The sequence below is a fragment of the Camelus bactrianus genome, chromosome 5 (genome assembly GCF_048773025.1).
Source record: "Camelus bactrianus isolate YW-2024 breed Bactrian camel chromosome 5, ASM4877302v1, whole genome shotgun sequence".
NCBI lineage: Eukaryota > Metazoa > Chordata > Mammalia > Artiodactyla > Camelidae > Camelus > Camelus bactrianus.
In genome coordinates, this window is record NC_133543.1 from 98846017 (window position 1) to 98864951 (window position 18935).

An 18935-nucleotide genomic window follows, 5' to 3' on the forward strand; every position below is an offset into this window, starting at 1 on the left:
ACAAAAACCGAAAGGACACAAGAAAACCTTTGGAGGTGATGGATATGTTTATTACCTTGATTGTAGTTATGGTGTCATAGGTGTTTGCACATGTCCAAGTGTATCAAATTGTATGCATTAAATATGTGCAGCTTTTTGTATATTAAGTACACCTCAGTAAAGCTGTTTTTAAAAAAGCACTTCCTCATTTGGAAACACTTAAATGAAAAAGTCGAATTGCGTTCAAAATCCACTCTTATTGACAAGAGAATTTTCAACATTATATTCTAATCATAAATGAAAGAAAAGGAAGAGCTATTAGATCCTTTCAATTTAGTGTCAACTGTGCTCAATTTTAGCATGTAAAATGATTGTTCACATTTTTAAATACCTATTCATGTAAAGTTTCCTGTTGATGTAGTGTTAAGAATTTTATTTTACTTTATTTATTTATTTATTTATTTATTTATTTTTGGTGCATGTGTGAAATATGTCACATAAAGTGCTCTCCACACAAGTGACAACAAAGCAAATCTAGTCACTACCACCAGGTCAGGAAGGGTAGTGCCCTATGGTGTATTTGAAGGGATCCATCAATTGCCATTTCAAGCATAAAATCTGATGTAAAAATAAAATGGCTGATTACAGAACCAAATCAAATTGTTTAGTAGGGATGTTAAAAAGATTTTATTTGATACCTTAACTTAAAAAAATTTTTCCCCAATACTTTTTTTTTTTTTTTTTTTTTTGACCTTTTTTCCCCACTAGGCCTCTACAGATGCCCACAATCCCCGTCAGGACCTCCGAGTGCCCCATGTGCGCGTGCCAAAGGCTGGTCCCGGGTCGCAGGCGCCCGCTGCCGGGCTGGGCCGCAGGCACCCGCTGCCGGGCTGGGCCGCAGGCACGCCCGCCCGGGGTCAGCAGCCCCCAGGCAGTCAGAGCAGAGTCCTGTCGGCGACGGCAGCCCAGTGTTTACAAGATTCTTCTCTACGTTGGGTGATGTAACAGCCATCGCATCAGTTTTCCTCAGGGAGAGTGACGACTGTACTTGTTTTCATCCTCTTGTTAGAAACGCTGATTTATTTATTTTCAAGCTTCTTTTTCTTTTCCTGCTTGTATTTCACAGAAAAAGCTGGAGCCCCTGCAGTCGCTCTGGTGTCTTAAACACAAGGAGACCGAGTTTTGTCTTGCTTGCTTGATCTTTTTTTCTGTTTGCTTGTTCTTAGTATTTTTAGTATGTTTTGGAAACATTTCTTTTCAATGAGTGTTCGAAACTCAGCTCCCTCCTTCCCTCCGCTCCCTGAGGGCGCCTCCCTCTCCCTCGAGACCAGTGGGTGCCACCCCCAGCCGTGGGGGCGCTCGGTTTCCCCCACCAGCAGCTTGTCCCGAGTCGCGAAAGCCTCCAGTCGGGGCACTTCTGGGGGATGAGAAAAAACCACCCGACGGAACGGTAGTGAAACTTTTTCCTGCGGTCGTTCCCCCAGGGACCACAGGGTCCCCGGGTTCCCGAGGAGCGGGCGGTAGGGCCAGAGTTGATCTGGGGATCTACGTCCGGTTTGGGGAGGCCCTCGGCTCCCCATCCGGAGCTCGGGGGAGTAGGGAGCGGGTCCACGTCGCCGGGCGCGCAGACACCTGCGGCCTCTGGCGGGGCGGGCGGTCCTTGAGCCCCAGTGCCTCCTTAAAGCCGCGGCTCCGCCCCGTCCGCCACCCTCCCCCGTCACCGGTTCCACCCAACCGCCGGGTCCCCGCCGCCTTGGCGAAGTGTCGGACTGTCGCGAGCCCTCAAGGAGCGCGCTGCTCGCCCAGGCCCCCCGCCAGGTCTCGCGTCCCCGAGTCCCCGAATCCACTGTGGCTATGGCCAGTGAGGAGCTCGCAAGCAAGCTGCAGCGGCGACTGCAGTGGGAGGAGGCGGAGGACGGCGGTGTCCAGCCTGCGCCCCGCGCCGCCTCCGTTCCCGAGTCCCAGCCGCAGCCACTTGCCCGGGTGCCCACCGCCAGAGCCGACGCCGAGTTGAGCGCGCAGCTGAACCGACGGTTGGACATCAACGAGGGCGCGGCGCGGCCCCGCCGCTGCAAGGTCTTCCACCCCTACTCCGAGTTCCCGGAGTTTAGCCGCCGCCTCATCAAGGACCTGGAGAGCATGTTCAGACTGTGAGCGCCCTGCGCCGCCCTGCGCCGTGCGCCCCCGAGGACCCTGAGCCCGGGAGGAAGGAGGAGGGGGCGGTGGGTCGACCTTTCTGATCGGGAGTCCCGGACCCCGCTTGGGTGGGACGGGATGGGATAGTGCAGGGGTTCCGGGCGTGCCTTTAGCACTTAACCCAACGCCCCCAGATCCCGCGCGCCCCGAGCGATCCCGGAGCGGTGGAGGGATCCAGTGGGGCTGGCACACCACGAGCAGGAGCCACAGCTTTCCCTGACCCAGGTTGGAGGTTCCCCTCCGTCAGGGGACCCCGATTCCCGGGTTCCCGGGTCCCAACGGCAGGTCCCGCCCCCTCCGCCGCCTGGCTCCGAGGTTGGTCCAGGGCGCAACTTCTAGGAAACGGAGCCGCCGGGCGCCTCACCTGCCAGCTTTAACTTTATCTCCCGAGGGAGAAATTAGCCTCGTTGTCTTTTATCTTTTAAAACAAAAGAGGAAACTTATCCTTGGCTGCCGCGCGGGGTTTGATGTACTAACAGACTGAGAACAGGGAGTTTGTTAAACTCTTTGTAAGATCAGTACTTTCCTGGAGCTGGCGCGTTTGAGGGGCCTCCTGGGGGCGTCGCCTTGTCTGTTTTTCCCCTTCTTGCCTTTCGGGCAGGAGGCGCCCATAGGAACCAGACGTGGCAGCTGGTGGCTGGTCCCGCGGTGGCTTATTCCTGTCCTGCCTTGTCAGCCCCACCGGGCGGGGGAGCTGCTAACGAATCCCAACCCCGGACGGTGGAGGCAGCTTAATGAGCCTCCAAGTTGTCCTTGGAGCCTGGGAGCTCCCTGGGCCTCAGTTTCCTCATCTGCAGAGTGGGGGAAGTAATTGTCCCTGCCTTTTAAGGCCATAAAGTATTTTGCACACCGTAAGCTCCTAACCGAGCTATTAATATTATTTCCAGAATTGGGCCAAGACCGGAAAAATGCCTGGGGGAGCGGAGGCCGCTGGCCAGGTCATGCCTGGGGCGTTTTTAAAAGCGCTTGGAATGTGTTTGTCCTCCCGCGTGGAGGTTCTATTTAAAGGCGCTGTGGCCGGCGCTGTGTGGCCAGAGCCTGGGCCCCCTTCCTGAGGCTGGGCTGTTGTCCAGCCCCAGGCCCCGGGCAGAGGTCAGCAGAGGCTGATACCCGGCACCCCCGCATCTCCTCCACTTCCCTGACACCCTGATTCCCGCTTCCTGGCTTCCAGACACTGTTCTCTAGTTTTAATACCTAGTAGGTCTAATTTGGGTCATTAAGGAAGGCTGAGCTGAGGCAGAAGAATGAGACTGGGGCAGAGATAGAAAAGCAATGCGTGAATGGTTTGTATTTATTTGGGGTTATGCCTTTCCTGGGAAGACTGCTCCTCAGTGGCTGCTCCAAGGTCCCAGCAGTTCTTCCCAGGCCAGCTGGATTCAGAGGGCATCTTGGACACCTTCATCTCGCCATCGCTTTTGGGGTCACTCATTTCTTACATTTATTTTTATTACTAATATTTTTTTCTGCAGAATCATCTTTGAAAGGAAGTTTGTTTGTTGGCTACCTAAGAGCAATAAAGGGAGTCCACACAGTCAGAGGAGACCAAGCAAAGTGACATGGGTGGAAATAGATACTGGAACAGGGTCAAGCTAAAGGGAAGGCAATGTGTGGTCTGCGGTCCCACAGAGCTGGCAGTCCAGCCTGTGCATGGTATTTCTTTCTCCAGAGCCACTGTGTCAGTCAGAAGTCTAGGCTGAGTTTTCTGTTGCTTGCAACCAAAATTGGTATAAACAAAAAGGGGATTAATGGGATCATAAAACTAAAAAAGATAGCTGGTGTCAGGTATGGCTGGATCTAGGAGCTCAAATGATGCAATCAGCACTTAATTTCTTTTTCTTAAGCCCGCTGCCTCTCTGTGTTGTCCTTATTTTCAAGTGGCTTATCCCTCGTGGTGGCAGTGCGGCCACAGCAGCTCCAGTAAATCCAGTAGGAAGAGTAACCACAGCAAAGGCCTTATTGTGTATGTGTCTTTTGTAGCTTTACTATTGTTTCTTATTGGCTCTGAACCAATGTCTGTGGCTAGGGGAATCCGCTGCTCTGATTGGCCAGGCCTGAGCCACGTGATCCACCCCTGCAGTGATCAGCAGAAGGACTGACAGCCGGGAAGGCAAACCTAGGGGCTCTTGCTGAGGAAGGGGGATATGTGCTGGTGGCAGTGAAGGACCTTCACAGCTCCATCCTGGACCCTGACCATGGGCAGACTCAAGCCTGCTGCTTTGTTCACTGTCAGCCATGAGTGTCCTGAGGCAGGACTGGCAGCTCCTGTCATCAGGGAATGGCATCTGAGGCATGAGTTACTGCAAAGGAACCTTCCTGGGGATTGTCCCCCGTGTCCTTGAAGGCAGGGGAGGCAAAGCTGTTCCAATTAAAGTCAGCCAAGTGGTGGCTGGAGACACCAGTGTGGCTAGGGGAGCCACACAGGCATAGGGTCAGACAGGGCCTGGGACCTGTGACCCTGGGCAAGCTACATCATTCCTCTAAGCCTTAGTTTCTTGTTGGTAAAATGGGCACAATTACCACCTTCCCATGAGAGCCAGGGAGCTGCTGTGGCTGCCAGGGGCAGGGGCCACTAGGGGAATGCTGCCTTCCCCCTACAGTGGTTTGGAAAGGCCCTCACCTTAAACCTGATATCAAGACCCAATTATCCATCATGAGTTTGGGGACGGTGGGGACACAGCCCCCTCATTCCAGGGTCCTTACCTGTGATCGTGGATAAGTTGCTAACCACTTCTGTCTTTTTATCTGTAAAATGGGTGTGACTGTTTGTTTCAAGGGTTTTGAGAGAACTGAGTGGGGGACAGGGCCACGAGTTGGCATGTGTCGTAAGGGGCCTTCTGCTGAAGGCCATCCCCCCACTTTGGCTTCAGGCCCCAAGTCCATGTCCAGAGTCCTCCCTGTCCTGCCATACCTTCCTGCGATCCTGTAAAAAACAGAGATTCCTTGGCCCCGATGACCTGAGCTTCCATAAACTCAGCCTCCTCCAGCAGAGCTCGATGGGGTTCCCCTCAGGATGCTTCTGCCCAGTTTCCTCACCTGGGAGGCAGCTGAACCTTTGCTCTCCCTGCCCACCAGGGTCAGGAGATCCCATCTGGGAGACTTTGTCATCTGGACATGTCTGACGCAGCTCTGCTTTTAGTCCTCATTTGTCCTCGATGCCTGGCACGTGGCAGTGACTCTGCTCAATGGCTAAAGCCCTCATCTCATGAAGGGGTGCTGATGTATCCATGGTCATCAGGTCAGACCAGGTCCCCTGCCACTCCCTGGGCTCTGTGCCATCCAGCCAGCAGTTGGTTGGTATCTGCCCCCATTTGAAGTGTGTCTCTTCCTCCCTTTTTCTTTCACCTTTGGTTTCTATGCTTAAATAAATCTAAAAAACATAAACATGTTTAAAATCCCGAAGAACACGTAACACACCAACTTATTGTCCATTGAATGACTTTCCACATTTTATCCATTCCAGACACAGTGTTTCAAGGCTGTTAAGAGCATGTGCTTGGAGCCAGGCTTCCTGGGTTCAGACCATGACTCTTCTAGCTTCTGGTGGTGGCCAGGAATCCTTGGCATCCCTGACTTATAGACACAACACTCTAGTCTCTGTTTTGATAGTCACATGGTGTTCTCTGTGTGTGTGTGTGTGTGTGTGTGTGTGTGTGTTTGTGTGTGTGTGTGTGTGTGTGTGTGTGTGTCTTCACATGGCCTTCTTGTAAAGACACCAGTGGCTAGACTTAGGGCTTACCCTAATCCGGTATGGCTTCTTATTTCAATTAATTACATCTGCAAAGATCCTATTTCCAAATAGGATCACATTCTGAAGTTCTGGGTGGCTATGAATTTTGGGGGAACCCTATTCAACCCGTCACTGAGAGTGAACAGAAGTGCCCAGTCCATGTGGCACCATGACTGTCTTCTTACCTCCTGGAAGAGTGGGGTGCTGGTTGGGGGGAGGCCCTTCCAAGGAGGCCCTCAGATTTAGGAATATCAGAGTCTTAACCACTTTAGATTATTTAGGTGATTTAGGAATGTCTGAGACTTAATCAAAGCCAGAATGATTCCCACCCTCAACAGAAGGGAAATCCAACTTCCCAAAGCCCAGTCCTAATTCAAATGGAGTTGCTGTCCAACTACAAAAACACGAAACCAGCAGAAAACCCCCGACTTGTGCCAGGAGTGCACTTACTTTCAGAAAGCATTTCACTTTTGATCAGTTTCTAGATCCAGATTCTAATGTTGCCTTGGAGTTCACTTGGAACCTGACTTGACTGGAGCCAAGTACACCCTTTTTTTTTTTGGTTCGGGGCTATATAGATTCATGCAGATACTGCAAAACATGCTTTGATCTTTTAACTCTGATGTTCTTATTTGAAAGTATTTTGCCCAAGGATTTCTTACCTTTTCAAGGTTTTAAAAAAAAAACGAAAAAACTTGGACTCTTCCCAACCTGTGAGCACGTTGGTTTGATGGAATGGAGGTCTTCTGTCTTTGTATCTTTGGGACCTGTAACAAATGAGCCTGGTGTGCTGTAGAAGGAGAATTTTCTAATGAACGTGGGAAGCCAGTCTGGCTGGAGAAAGTTCCCTCTCCATTTCCCAGCATGTTACTGAATAGCCTGAGCCAAGAGAATAGTGGCCTGATTTAAACGAAGAGTGAGAAGGCCCAGAAGAAACTGACTCTACATTGTGTGTCCAGGGCTGTAATACTAGCTGATGGAGTGGTCAAGGTTAGACAGGAAATTTTAATTACCCTGGGCTTATCCAGAGGCCTCTTTCAAAGGGAGGCAATGAGGGCAGCCAGTTAAAGGCAGGACCCAAATACAGGGACTTAAAATGCAGCTGTGACGGTTTTGCAGCGTGCTAAGAGCTTGTATTTCAGTTCCCCGAAGAGAGGGTGGGGAGAGGAGCGTTTGGCTATGGGAAAGTTGCCTTTTTATTAAGCATCCGAAATGATGTCATGGACGCCCTGCCAGCACCTGATTCCCCCCGCCACTGAACCCCAAGAAGGCGGGGCTGTCCTGGAACTCAAGTCTTGTCTCCCTTACCCCCAGTTTCTTTTTCTCCTCCCTGTCTTTTCTCTGAGGGAGAGAGAAAGGCGGTGAACTTGGAGGGCTGGGGATTTGCCAAGGAGGTGAAGGAGGCCCTGCTAAGGAGGTTTACTGGGGAGCTGGAGGGAGGGATCTGTATGTATCTTTCGAGTGAATTGACTTTAAGACAAGGAAAGGCGGATGGAAATAAATGGAAGTTAAGTGCTTTTTTTACCCCTTAGAGAAAGATGAGAGCTTCTGACTCTTCTGATTGTGTCTTCCACCCAAAATGGTCCACCTTAGAGTTGAAATTCCCTCACCTGCACTGGATTTTGGACCTTTTGACTGTTCTGGGTTGAAGGTGGGGCAAGAGAACCCAAGGCTTGTCTGAATTCCTGGTGGGCAGTCAGCCAGAACTCAGGCTGGCTTCTGTTTGAGGGCCTTGGTCTCTGGCAGAGAGACGCTGTGACTGGGAAATCTTTCGTTCTTAGAACGGTTAAAGCACTGGTTTTATTTGCCCAGCGTGTGCGATGAACGTGGTGTTGATGGAGCTGGAAGGAGGTTCCATGGTTTCTGGCAGTTTTATCTTTGCAAAGAGTTTCTTTCTTCCTCATCCCCGGCTCCTCACCTCCTCTCTCTGGGACGTCTCCTCTACCTTCCTTATTGCAAAGCATCAAATGTTATAAGAATTTGAACTTGAGTGACTTATTAAAGTCTTACATTATGCAAAAAAAAAAAAAAAAGGGCCTTTTTCTTTTCTCCCTTGCAAAATTAAAGTGCCTGTTTTCAGAGCTGTAAGGTCCAGGGAACTCTATACTATCAGCTTTGTAATGCCTCCCCCACCCCTCCTCCCAAGTCTGACTAGTAAATAGAAGTACCTTCTTTGATTGAATTGGGGGGGCCTGGTGTACCTGGACCACATCACGCATGGTTTCTCGGCGTGGCTGAGCCAGCGAGTCTCTAAGGATGTGTGGAGTGAATCGGGTCTTGGGAGCTAGTGGCTGCCAGGCTTGACCGTGACTCAGGGAAGAGATACTCAGTTTAGGAGCTCAGCACACACACTAGGTTTTGCACATCCTTGCTGTTAGCTTCCTGCTTCATGAATATCTGTGTATCACATGCACACTTGCGTGCTTACATGTGCCTAGAGGTGTGCTCACACTTGCACCTGCTTGGCCTTCTCCTCATTATATAGTCCTCCTAGAACAAGCCTCAGTAGCCTCCTCCTGTTCTGTGTCCCTTGAGTGTTGGTGATTGAAGGGCATCACTGGTCCTAAATCCTAGAAGCTCCTGGGCAGGCCTTGGTACAGGGATGCCTGAGTTGTTGGGGTGTGGATTATACCATCCTGCAGGATGAAACCTGACCTTTGCTCACTGACCCACCAAGGCATGGACCCAAGGCCCCCTAGCGAACCCTTCCTGAGTTCCGAGGTTGCACAGACTTTCTGTGACCCCTTCCCCAGAGCTCCCACCCCTGGGCTCCCATGGCCAGCACTGTCCATACGTTTGCTAACGTCTGCTCCTGCGGTACCAGGATGATGACGATGGCGAGCCTCTTTGTCACCTACTGTCTTGGAGCTATTCATTCATTCATTCAGTTTTTTCATTGATTTGGTGAAGAACATGCTAGGTACTGGGATTATACAGATTGATCTGGAGGGGGTTTCTGCTTTGAGAAGCTCAACAAACATTTAACAGTGGATTGGATTTAACATGATGCTGCTGGTCATGGAAGGAAGCGAGTCCCAGAAAAGCCACCCACCACCCATGTTCAAGACACCCCGTGTAGCCTAGCAGACCCTGTGAGGATGCTGCATTCAAGGCAAGGGGTCGCGGTCTTTCCGCATACAACCTGGGAGGAACAGCTAGCCAGGACTGGGAAGGGATTCAGGCCTTTGATGGATCAAAGGCCTTTGGGCCAAGGTTCTTGGAGCCAGAGGACAGGAGCTGGAAGCTTGACATGTGGTGGGGACCTAGTCGACCTCAAGGGGCAAAAGCCAGGCCATGAGGGTGCAGCAAAAGGAAGCTACAGCCTTGGTTCAGTGTAGAGAAGAAAGAGCTTTCTCATGTCTGGAGTTGTTGGGAAATGGAAAGAATTGTCTCAAAGGTGTAAGCCCTTTGTCTGGAGTTCCATTGGAAGGTGAGTGGTCTGTCTTCATGGAGTGAGAGGTTTGCAGCAGGGAAGGGTTGGAAAGCTTTTGGGAGGCTGGGGGATAGGCTGTATGACCTTTAAGGTTCCTTCTGGGCTAGAGGTGGGCCAGCCTGGTCTGTAAAGGGCGAGCTAGTGAATCTATTTGGCCTTGTGGGCCTTAGCTTCTCTGCTGCCACTGCTCAACTCTGCCGTTGTGAAGGCAAGTAGCCACAGACAACATGTGAGGGAACCTACGCTAACTGGTGTGGCCGTGTCCCAGCGACACCTGGTGAGCGGGAGTTTGCTGCAGGCTGTAGTTTGCCAGCCCCTGTTCTAGGCGGTTGTTTGGGAATCTCAAGCCCTGTGAACCTCTTCTGGTCTCCCCAGTCCCCTTCCTCACTTCTTGGCCTTTCCTTCTGTAAAGGGCCTGGGGTTTCACTCACTGGGGCAGACTTTAAGTCCCCAGGGGGACTCAGGAGTCCTAACGAGGCAGAAGCAGAAGTGGACGTGGAGTGGGCCCGGAGCTCTAGGACCCCTGAGTTGCTTCTGGAAGATTAGTCCTGGAGTAGCAGCAACGTATGCCTCTGCTTCTCTTGCCTACTAAGGGGGCTGGGCAGCTGGAGCCCTGCATCTGGAGCCCCTGCTGTGACATTCTGCAACCTCAGAAGGGCTACTTTGTTTTTACTTCCCCTGAGAGGTGGTCTGAGGTGTGTTTGAGCCAGGCTGTGGTCAGGAAGGGCTTAAAAACTCCAGATGAAAAGGAAAAGGAAAGCTAACTTGGTGACACATTGACCTTGCTTCTCTCTTCAGAAGCCCTGGTGGGATGGGGACAACATATAACATTCAGTAGCTCCCTATTGCCCATGGAACAAAGTTCAGACTATTCACAATGACCCTTAAGGCCAGTCACAGCTGGCTATTGCATTCTTCTCTCTTGCTGGTTACCCTAGCCTGGCCCCTCTCTCACTGAGCTATTGGGCCCATATAACCTCTCTCTCATAACCCCCAATTTCTAATCTGTCAGTATTCTTGATTCTTATGGGGGTCCCATCCCCTTCCATTGTGTTTGCCCTGGGAAAGCAGAGAGAGCTCTTTGTGGTTGAGTGTGACTAACTTCTTTCTTCAGTCCCCATGCCCACCCCAGGGGGGGACCCAGGGCCAGACCTAGGGCCACAGGCAGGTCAGGGGTACCTTGACTTCTGTAGAAGGGTCTGAGCTCTGCTTCTCAAGCTGCCCTGAGGCCCTAATTACGTCCCCAGTGGAATTTCCCATCTCCCAGGGCTGTTAGGTATAGGAGCCTTCGGTGGGGTTGCATGGTCCCCTCCAGCAGTGCCACCAACCGCATGCCACATGGGCACATGCCTGTAAGTGAGATGTGGAAAAGGAAAGTGGCCACCTTCTCAGGTTGTCCCCAAGATCATGTGACCACTCGGTGTGCAGTCACAGCCTTAATTAGGTCACCCTGGTGCCAGCCCCATGTTCTTTCCACTGAGGGAGCTACAGGTCCTGGCCCCCAGCAGGGCTGCTGGATTTAAGGTGGTGCCAGCCCAGAGGAAGGACACAGAAAAGGGGCTAGCCGAGAGGGAGGCAGTGGGGTGGGGATGAAGATGCTGGCAGCCCGGGTGCTTTTCCTTTCTGTTTGGAGGGATGGCCGAGCCTCCCACAGTCCACTTCCGCCAGGCCTGTGGCCCCGGCCTCCCCCTCCCTCACAGCCTCCCCTCAGCCATTTTCCCCCCAACTCCTGGGCTTGGGAGTGGAGTGGGTGTGAGTCACAGCCAGGGATGCACCAGGCCTGACCAAGTCCAAGTGTGGACACCCGGGGTTGTTTGGGGCCACCCGTCCCCCGAAATCCACAGGGCTCCAGGGAATTCCTAGGAGAACTAGGTTTCCAGGGGCACCTCCAGCCTACTTTTCCAGTCCTTCGGGACTTTCATGGGAGGTGTTGGGGGCTAAGGGGAGATGCCCCATTACTGCACCTTCACAGCAAAGAACCCACTCTTGCTCATTTCAACACCCCTGATTGGAGGAGTCCCTGTGGCCTCCCATGGCCTCCATCAGGGTGTGTTCAGGGGGGCCTTCCCCTGGGACGCCCTTTCTTCTCTCCTTCCTTTCTGGATGGATCGCCGACAACTCTAAATTCCCAGAGCCACATGCTCCATTCTCTGTTTTGAAACTGAGTCCCCAGCTGCCTGTACTTACCCAAACCCAGCACAGGTACCCTGATTTCAAAAGGACCAAGGGAAGGCCCCAGGATTAGGATCTTTCTCTTAATGAGAAGTTTCTCTGAATCAGCCAAAACTGAAAAAGTGAGCCCTTAGTGATAAGCTTACAGATAAGCTGAGAGTTTATCTGCCTTCCTTTACTCTTGGAAAAACTGGACACTGCCCAGACAGAAACTCACCAAGGACACACAGCACGGGATGTAGCCGGATCCCGGGCGCACACTCCAGCCGCTGCTGTCCGCTACCCTCAGGAGGAGCACACCGAGGCTCCAGCAGACCCGGCTGCTCCCTGTTATGTTTGCCGGGTCAGAAGTTTTCCAAGGCTCATTCTTCTCCACCCGGTCTTTCATGGTCAAATGGTTCTTGGCATTCGTGCCCTCATTGTGGCTGAAGCGCTTGGCACTCCTGACCTGCTAACTGGTTGTTACTGGCATGTTCCTTTCGGGGGGTGGTCACAGGGGCTGGTTTGCTCCGTTTCCACACTGGGTTGCTGGCATCAGCAGGAGAATGTGCATGTAGCGGAAGCCTCCCAGTTCGAGGCCTTTCCAATATTGAGTTCCAGCAGCCAGTTTGCGAGCACAAGGCTGGGGGAAGCTTGGTGTACCCCTGCCCTCTCTCCTGAATCCGCGTGGCAGTCCCTGGCTGGGGCAGTGCACTCCCACTGCGTGCATTTGGGACGAAGCAGATTTCCCTGCTTGTCTCGAAGGCCAGGGTAGCAGCTGCCAGCCTCTGCCACCCCCTCTGCTGTCTTGCAGGGCACTGAGCACATGCTGGGTACTCTCTCATGGGGGGGGGGTGGCCCCTCCGCTCTGTCTGGACACCCTCCCTTTCTTGACGAACTTCCAGACACCATGTATGGAACTGGGCTCCTGCAGCCTGTAAAGATGTTGGCCTCTTACCAGAAAAAGAAGGATATTTGCCAGAACTGTGTCCCCACAGTACTGGCTGCACAGGTGAGGCTGGTGTTCACCTGCATCCAGTGCCACTCCCACCTCATCGCCCTCCCTGCATCTGTCCCCAGTGAGGACTACTGTGTGCCACTCAACTGCCTTAGTCTGCTCACTCCATTCTCCATCACCACCCCCCTCAAAATCCATCCTGCACAGTGAGCTGAGAGGCCTTTCTGCAAAAGCCATTGATGTCACTTCTCTGTTTCACAATCTTTGGGGGTTTCCCCTGTTGCCCTTAGGAAGACACAGCTCTTCCAGAATGCCTTATGGGAGCTGCCCCCCCACCTCCCCTTCTGGGACATCCTGGCACCTCTGGGCTCCTTCCCATGGCTCTGAACTTTGGCTCCTGTTAGTTCCAGCCACCTCCCTCTGCTCCAGCTCTGCCCAATTCCGGCCTTATCACAGCTCAACTGTTTCTTTGTACCTCTTTGCCTTCCCACTGGGACTGGTCTTTGTGCTTTCCTTCTGCTCCGGAGAGGCCCCAGGAAGACATGAGCCAGGTGGTATGTGAGTGAATGGAACTCAACAAGCCGGGAGTTCATCCCACAAAGGCCGCTAGGAGCAGCCAGATTGGAAATCAGACTCTGGGCTCAAGCCTTTGTGCTTAATTCCTCAGAGTCCCCCTTCCTCCGAGCCTGCTTGCTTTTACTTTGCATGCGATTGTAACACACTTGGAGATCTGGTTTCCTAGCCTGCAGCAAAGTGGAAGGCAGCAAAGTAGGAATGAAGGCAGGAAGGGGCAGATGACTTGACAGCTAGGGAGAACCCACAAAGAGGGCAGAAAACCAGGCACTCACAGAAGGGGCAGGCAGGGAAGCCTGAAGGAGTAATAACAGTCCTATGACTATGGAGGGCTCTGATGCTCATCTGGGTAGGGACATCCACAGGAGAGCCAGGAGGGCCCTGGGAAAGGCCACTTGCTTTGGGGATATTCTGCTACATCACCCTTCTCCAGCTTGAAAGAGCCTGGGCAGCACAGGGATCTTGTGAACATGTAGGTTCTAATTCAGCAGGTCTGGGGAGGGACCTGAAATTCTGCATTTCAGACAATCCTGGGTGACTATGGTGCTGCTGGTCTGGGGACCACATTTAGACCAGAGCCTGTCTGTTTGAAAAGGCCATACAAGGCCTTTCTGAAGGAAAGCAGGAGGTTCCGGTGTTCTGGTGTTCTGAGGGGTAGGCGGTCCCCGCAACACTGAGACTAAGGCATTTTCTGGGGCCCTGCCACCCTCCTGAGAACTTCCCTACCTCCTGGGGATCCCTGGGGAGTTTCTGATGGCTGAGCCTCAGGCAGACAAAGGCTGGCCCGCTTCTTTCTTCCTTGATAGCAGGATTATTCTGGTGAAGTGAAAACCAAGAAAGCCCAGGGGTTCTGCACAGTGTGAGCCAAGAGAGCGAGCCATTCACGGACCAGCACTGGGCAGACATTGGAAACTGGCCTCTGTCCCCTTGCTGGCGGGCCTCTGGTGGGGTGAGGGTTAGGGGTTACCTGGGCCCCTCTGGCCAGGCCAGGAACTTTCCCAGGTTACAGGCACACATGGTTGTGGGCCCCGTGTTCAGGGATCTAAGCCCATCCTGCCTCACTCCACTCCGTGCCACCATCAGTGATGTCTCCAATCAGTCAAGTCACAGACCTTTTTGAGTGAGCCCTTGGAAGGCCGATCTGATCCTCTCACACAGGTTGGGCTGGGCAATGAGAGCCACTCACTAAGGACTTCTTGGAAATTCAGTACAAGGGGCGCACAGGAGCCTGTGGATTTGGGTTTCCCCCAGAAGGATAAAGCTGGTAAAGGCTGTCTGAGGCCCAGCTGGGTGCGGGCAGCTCTTCGGAGCAGAAGCCCTGGAAGCTGCTTCCTCTTCATGGCTGCAGACAGGTACTACTCTTAAATATAGCTCCATCCCAGTGCTTGCTTACTGAGTGCCAGGGGCCAGTGCTGGCGTGTTATCTCCTTTCGGCCCCTCTGTGACTCTGTAAGGCACAGACAGCTCTCGTGATAGTCAGTCTGCAGAGGGCTCGCCAGCCCCTCTCTCCCAAGCAAATGGCAGGGCTGGGTTTAAATCCAAGCCTGTGTCTGCAGGGCCATCCACAGTGCTCATGGGACTCGAATCTCCCCCTAACAGATCCTGGAAAACATGAAGCAGAAGGGAATGAGGATATTTTAAAGCAAAAACATGGAAAAAGCTCACCAGTCCAGAGGACTAGAAGGAAGCCCTAGGAAACAGAAAGATGCGGGGTTTGGGGATTATGACTTTTTTTAATGTCTTGGATTGCCTTTAATAAGAAAAATCTGGGTTAAGTTTTAAATTATAGAAAAAAACTAGTATAAGGAGCTAAGATGTTGGACGGGGAGGAGCCACTAGCTTAAAGGAACTCTAATAAGCCTGCAAGCTCTAAAGATATAAACTGTTGGTGGAGAGAGGGTGGCAGCGAGGGGCAGGGGAAAGCAAATACTTTGATGGTTTGAAATAGGGAGAGGAGGATGCTGCTTAAGCCAGGTTTCATAGGGAGAAGGAAAGGCCCAGATGGGCCTCGGGCTGTGCTCCCTCCCGTGTTCTCCTGGGGCCTGGTCCCACACCTGGCAGGTGGCCCTGCCAGCTGGGCAGCGCAGGTGGGCCCGAGCTGACCAGGTTGTTCCTGGTGTGGCCTCCTTTCCACAGAGCTGGATTCCAAATTGCAAGGAATGTGATTGTATTTTCATAGCAGGGAGGGGAAGCAAAGGAGGTTTCCAGAATGAAGAAAACAAACCCAACCGCATTCATCTTTCCCACAGGCCCAAAAGTTTGGTATAAGGTCACCTGTTCGCAGATGGCCTTGTCTGAGGGGTCCTCACACTGCAGTTGCTTGAGGAGAGGGGCTCTGAGCTGGCTGAGGGTGAGTGGTTTGCCCGTGGCCCAGCCCTGGGGGCCCCTGCTGGGGTTTCTCACCTCTAGCTTCCTTCAACCACACCCATCATGGAATACAATAGTTGATGTTGTCATTGTCCTAAAACCTTCAGAAGGGCCTTTATCTTTTTAACAGGAAACTTCTCTCTGCCTTAGACTTAATCTCTGTTGATGGTCACTGGAGGCGCAACCTTGGCATTCTGTAAGGACTGACCTGCTATTAGATCTTTCTTCCCCAAATCCTACCCCTGATGGCTGTGTTGCCCAGACCTGGGGTTGGGCTGTGGGCTCGAGACCCCCCTCCCACTCCCTGGGGTTAACCTCCCTGGGCCTAGCCACCTTGGGCTGGTTGACCTCAATGGGCCTGGTTTATTCAACAGCCTAACAGTGCTCCACCCCTCAGAGGAGTGCTGAGAGGTTAAATCAGATCAGATTTATTAGAAGGGTTGGGCTGGTGAGACTGTTTCTCCAAATGTTTGAGAGACATTGGTATTCTCTCAGTCAAAAATGAGTAATTTTGCATATCTGGGTAGTCGGTGGCACCACACTGCAAGACCGAAATCAAATCCACATACATGCAGGACTCAGAACATGGCTCCTGTTATGTCTGCCAAAATCTTCAGATATGAATTGTATAAAGTGTGTGAATCTCACAGTTAACTAGTGGTCTATGTGTTGGGACATGGTGTATACACTCTATCCCCTGACTCCGCACCAAGTTAAGGGGCACAGAGCATAAGTTCAGTTAACGATCACTTCTGCCTTCCCTGCTCCCACGTCAAGCCACGCAGCTGCTTGGCAATCCCGGGTTCATTCTGATCCACGGGAGTAGGCCTCACTGCCGACTTCAGCTTTCACACCTGTCAGGTGGGGTGACTAATTACCACCTGAATTAAATGAGGCGATTCAGCACAGTGCTGGCACTTGGTGGAGCTCAATAACCAATAAAGGCTGGCGGCAATCATTAATTCTTCACAAGCCTATTGTAAAGATGAAAGGATTCGTATATGAGACAATAAACTGTGAGATGCCAGGCAGACCAGTTGTAGCTGTTGGGTGCTTTGATTCCCTTTGAATCAAAGGGATGGTCGTCAGGTGCTTTGAGAGGAGCAGATAAACCAGTAGGATGATGAGGGCGGACCTGGGAGATTTTTCCAGCCTGTCTTGCAAATGCAGGCCCTGAGGGAAGCGGCTGTGGACAAGCCCTCCTAGACAGTCGCTTTAATAAGAGAGGGATGAGTTTTAGGATCATGAATCCCGGTTCCATGGGGAGGGGCAAGGACATCACTAATGTGGTCACTTTATAGTCGGGCCAGGACTTAACTATGGCGCTTGGCTGGTGTTTCAGGCAGGAACAAAGGGACACAGTCTTTGCTGAGTCCCTGGGAGTGGAGGCGGTGGCTGGCTCGTGACCCCTTTCTTCCCTGTCCATCTCGCCTTGGAGACGTCCCCTCTCAGTCCACTCACTGGCTTTATTCCTGCGCCAAACTGGTGCTCCCGGCAGGATGCCGATGGGCCTGCTCTAGCCACAACTTTGGCCCTTTCCTCTGTCCGGGATTTGCCCCGCTGCAGGGTGGGCTTCTGCTTCCAGGCACATACTCACCAAAGTGGTCAGACCCAAATTCCTGCCCATTTAAAGAAATTGGAATTCCTTTAATCTGTCGCCCAGACTTTGCCGAGACCCTTTTCCACACATTTGCCGTTTCTTTAGGCCTGGGGAATGTTTCAGGCTTGACGGTCTGAAAGAGATTTTCCGTAACTTCTTGACTCCTCTCAGTCGGAAGCCCAGAGAAACGCAGGGGCCAGGTCTCTGAGCCCCTGCCGGCCTATGACCCCATCTTGACAGCCCTTTCTTTGTGTTGGGGAGCTGTGCTAGCTCTGGGCTCCGGTGAGCGGGGATCCCTAGCCCTTCCTTCCCCTGCTGGGTGAGGACAAATTCCTGCCTTGTTCCCGGATCTTTTCTTATCTCTTCCCAGTTCCTCTTCTATTCCTGGGGCCCCATCCCCTCTTTACAACTGCTCCCTTCCCCCTTTCACTTTCCTTCTCTCCTCTCTGCTTTCAGACCCTAACACTCTGCCTTTGCCCCCAAAGCTCCCCATCTTGAATGCATCCCCCTTCTGGGCTTCGTCATCTCCTCTGCAGACTCATCAGAACGTGCACTATATGTGAGCAGCAGGCAGAGGACATTCAATTCAGAAACTCAACATTGTTTGATGGGCTGCCCTTCTAATATAGACTTGCTCTGAGAAGCGGTTCCCAAAGTGTTTTCCTTGGAACACCAGGCTGCCAAGGCACACCTCCTGCAGTGGAAAATCCCTAAGTGCAGAGGTGTGGTCAGAAGCATCTGTGTCCTGTTTCCCTCTGGTATGTTTTGGTTACATGACCATATGGAAGACTCTGGAAAGTTCCACACTAAAGAAGCCTGTTTACTTTGAGTAGGACTCCCTGTAACAGACACCATCCCTCTGGCCTGTTTATAAGAGCTCTTCTCACCTCAGGTCTTGTTCCAGCTGTTTTTGCCAGAAAGTTCTTCCCTGTGCTTGGCTAGAGCTTGTCTCTGTCATGTCCACACACAGAGCCCAGCTCTGGCCATCCTCTGGGAGTGTTCCTGGGAAGTTTAAATGCATAATCTGAAGGCGGCTCTTTGCTTCTTGGGGCCAAATACTCCAATTCCTTCTACTCCATCCTTGCATGGGATCTTAAGTCCATTCTCCTTCCTAGGTACCCCCACTGACCAGGCCCCCCGAAGTGTGGGGTTGGCCTGGAATGGAGCAGACTGTCATGGGGTGGGGAGGACTGTGTCCCCTTCATTTGGGATTTGGGACTTTTCATTTTTGCTGTCATTATTCCACCCCCTGGGTTTTTGGCTGCCCTCTGGACTCAGTGGGGTATCACCCATCTCCAAATGTCATCACACACGCCACTGTTCTCTTTTTCCCTCAAGACTTGTACCTGAGAGGTCAGTTTGGAGGACTTAGTTTCAGGACCTTGCCTTTTTCTTTTTTTAAGTTGTGGTAAGGGGTATATAACTTCAAATGTATCATTTGAACCATTTTTCAGTGTACAGTGCAGTGGTATTAAGTGCATTCTCATTGTTGTGCAGCCGTCACCACCATCCATTTCCGTAATTCTTTTCATCTTGTAAAACTGTAACTATGCTACGAATAACACAGTCAAACAATAACTCCCCATTCCCCGGCTTTCTCCACCACCATTCTACTTTCTGTCTGTGAATTTGACTGTTCTAGGTACGTCAGGTAAGTGGAATCATATTTGTCCTTTTGTATCTGACTTATTTCACTTAGCATTATGTCTTCAGGGTTCATCCACGTTGTGGCATGTATCAGAATCTTTTTCCTTTTTAAGGCTGAATAATATTCCACTGTATGAACATACCACATTTTGCTTATCCATTCATCAATTGATGGTCACTTGTTGGTTTCTGCGTTTGGCTGTTGTGAATAATGCTGCTATATACATGGAATGCCAATATCTGTTCGAGGCCCTGCTTTCAGTTCTTTTGGGTGTATACCCAGAAGTGGAATTGCTGTATCATA

General features: G+C 51.8%; 1 protein-coding gene across 2 annotated transcripts in view; it reads left to right on the forward strand.

Moving 5' to 3' along the window:
• The first annotated feature begins 1421 nt into the window (after nt 1-1421).
• The window catches only part of EFHD1 (EF-hand domain family member D1), a 36600-nt gene continuing 19086 nt past the window's right edge, over nt 1422-18935 (forward strand). Inside the window, exon 1 of one of the 2 annotated variants that reach the window (XM_010948179.3) lies at nt 1422-2129. In XM_010948179.3, coding sequence (XP_010946481.1) covers nt 1834-2129 — 296 coding nt within the window. In that variant the 5' untranslated portion in view covers nt 1422-1833. The remainder of the gene's footprint in view (nt 2130-18935) is intronic. The other variant, XM_010948178.3, reaches the window with a different exon arrangement.